The sequence below is a fragment of the Benincasa hispida genome, chromosome 2 (genome assembly GCF_009727055.1).
Source record: "Benincasa hispida cultivar B227 chromosome 2, ASM972705v1, whole genome shotgun sequence".
NCBI lineage: Eukaryota > Viridiplantae > Streptophyta > Magnoliopsida > Cucurbitales > Cucurbitaceae > Benincasa > Benincasa hispida.
This window is the reverse complement of record NC_052350.1, coordinates 5,816,055-5,818,506: the sequence shown is the minus strand read 5'-3', so window position 1 is coordinate 5,818,506 and position 2,452 is coordinate 5,816,055. Positions and strand designations below refer to the sequence as shown.

At 38.5% G+C, this 2,452-nt stretch overlaps 1 protein-coding gene across 1 annotated transcript; it reads left to right on the top strand.

The window, feature by feature from the left end:
* Window positions 1-476: 476 nt before the first annotated feature.
* Window positions 477-2,012, top strand: LOC120070716 (expansin-A1-like). Its single transcript, XM_039022564.1, has 3 exons — window positions 477-780; window positions 860-1,172; window positions 1,235-2,012. Exons 1-3 carry the CDS (start codon window positions 642-644, stop codon window positions 1,539-1,541), a joined length of 759 nt encoding a protein of 252 aa, XP_038878492.1. The 5' UTR covers window positions 477-641; the 3' UTR covers window positions 1,542-2,012.
* Window positions 2,013-2,452: the final 440 nt, after the last annotated feature.

Here is a 2,452-nt window from a genome sequence, read left to right as displayed (position 1 = left end):
AACGATATGAGAGTCCACGAAGTTCAAACAAAACCTCAAGATAGATGGATTAATTTGAGAATTCCACACAAAAAAAAAAGGAAAAAGAAAAAAATCAAGGAATCTGCAATGACATTAGTAAAGCAGAAGTGTGTGGGTATCAACATGGCAGCGCGCTTAACAGAGTCTAACTGTCATTAAAAGCAAAAAGGATACCACTTTATGGGTTTCTAAACGTTATTAAAATTCATAGAAGATTAGAATCCTTTAACCATATTTCTGGGGAAAAAAGTGAAACTCCTTCAACAAGATTTCGAAAACCACGTGGTTTCATGAAAAGTTGTTATTCCCCACCACACTCAGCAACCGTATGGACATGGCAGTTTGTTGCCCCCACACGTCGGTTATTTGCTGTGCCCTTCCCTAAACTAAACTAAAGCAATCGCCAAAAAACCATCTCTCACCTCTTCACTTTTCTCTATATATCTCCCCACTTCCCTCCCCTCACCAACTCACCCTTTTTCGCTCTTTTCTCTCTTGGGCATTTTCACAAACACCTTGTACGCTCTCTCAACTGGTCTGTTCATCTCTCTAATTCCCACCATTTTCAAGCGTGTTTTAGCTTTGCTTTCCTGAGATTTACTCTTTGCTGTGAAGTTAAAATGGTGTTTATTGGATTTCTCTTGGTGGGTCTTCTTCTATCTTTGGGATGTGATTCTGCTCTTGGCAACAAAAATGGAGGAGGTTGGATTAATGCCCACGCCACATTCTACGGTGGGGGCGACGCCGCGGGTACAATGGGTATGTAAAAATTATTAAAACTTGGGCATTTTTTTAAATTGACAACCATAGGCTTTTATGACGGGCTTTCTTTTTGCAGGAGGGGCTTGTGGCTACGGAAATCTGTACAGCCAGGGATATGGGACGAACACAGCAGCTCTGAGTACAGCCTTATTCAACAATGGACTGAGCTGTGGCGCTTGCTTTGAAATCAAATGTGTAAATGATGCAAAATGGTGCCTTCCAAAGTCCATCGTGGTCACTGCTACAAACTTTTGTCCACCAAACAATGCGCTCCCCAACAACGCCGGCGGCTGGTGCAATCCTCCCCAACACCACTTCGATCTCTCCCAACCCGTCTTCCAGCAAATCGCTCATTACAAAGCCGGCATTGTCCCAGTGACATACAGAAGGTACTAATTTTGTTAAATTAAACGCTAATCTGAAACAGATACTGAGTAAATATGCAATGCAGGGTGTCTTGTGAGAAGAAAGGAGGGATTAGATTCACAATCAACGGTCATTCGTACTTCAATTTAGTTCTTGTAACCAACGTTGGGGGAGGTGGCGATGTTCATGGCGTGTGGATTAAAGGGTCGAAAACAGGGTGGGAAGCAATGTCGAGGAACTGGGGACAGAATTGGCAGAGCAATTCATATTTGAATGGACAAAGCTTGTCGTTCAAAGTGACCACCGGCGATGGCCGGACGGTGATATCGAACGATGTAGCGCCAGCTGGGTGGAGCTTTGGTCAGACTTTTAGTGGGGCGCAGTTCCGATGAACAGAGACAACAACAAAACAGAACAGAACAGAACGAAACAGAGTTTTTTCTTGGTCACTTTCTAGGAAGTTGTGTTAGTGTTAGAGTGGGCACTGCTTTTAATGTGTCCTCTTTTTCCTTTTAATTTTTTAGTATTTTTAGTTTGTGAGTTTGAAATGTGGGGCTTGGTTTGGTTTGGTTTTGGGGTTCTGCTGTGTGTGTTTTAAAGGCAATGGCAGAGTGAAAGATACTGGCAGCGGTAGGCATTTGATATGACACCCGCCACTTTGTTTCTTTGGGTTAGAGCTTAGGACTTGGGACTTTCTGTTAATGTTAATGTTAATTTGTGGGGTTTATAATATAAAGTTTAGTATTAGGCTGTTTTTTTTTTTTTTTTTTTAGGTGTCAAAACTCAAAAGGCTGTATTGAGTATTGAGAGAAGTCTTGTAACTCCAGCTCTTTTGATAGCTATTCTACTTTTGTTGGGTCTAAGTTCTACACGTCTTAAGCTATATGTAATTTGCTTTTATGTTTGTTTGGGTTTAAAGTTTTATTTTCATGTATGAATGTTTAAAGAAAATCAGAAAATTCACTCCTAAATGTGAATAGTTGTTAATATTGTTTTTGCGAGTGCAATAATTGGTATAATAGACCTCTAAACTATTAATTTTTTATCTAATATATCCTTAAACTTTAAAAGTATTGTTTTACCTTATATTTTAAAGTTTCAATAACCATTGTATAAGATGTGTTTAAGTTTCAATGTTTGTTGAATGGATGCGTTAACTTAAAAAAAAATGTTTATCTCTAAACTATTAATATGTGTTCATTAAATATGTAGAAAGAGGAATGTGTATTTCAAATATGCACTTGTATTTATGCATTCTAATCAAATCACATAAAAAATAATAAAATAAGAAATATTATAACTA

Coding starts and splice junctions, on each gene's coding strand:
- LOC120070716 (XM_039022564.1), top strand. CDS start 642: ATGGTGTTTATTGGATTTCTCTTGGTGGGTCTTCTTCTATCTTTGGGA. Junction 781..859: donor CGACGCCGCGGGTACAATGG/GTATGTAAAAAT, acceptor TTCTTTTTGCAG/GAGGGGCTTGTGGCTACGGA. Junction 1,173..1,234: donor GTCCCAGTGACATACAGAAG/GTACTAATTTTG, acceptor TATGCAATGCAG/GGTGTCTTGTGAGAAGAAAG.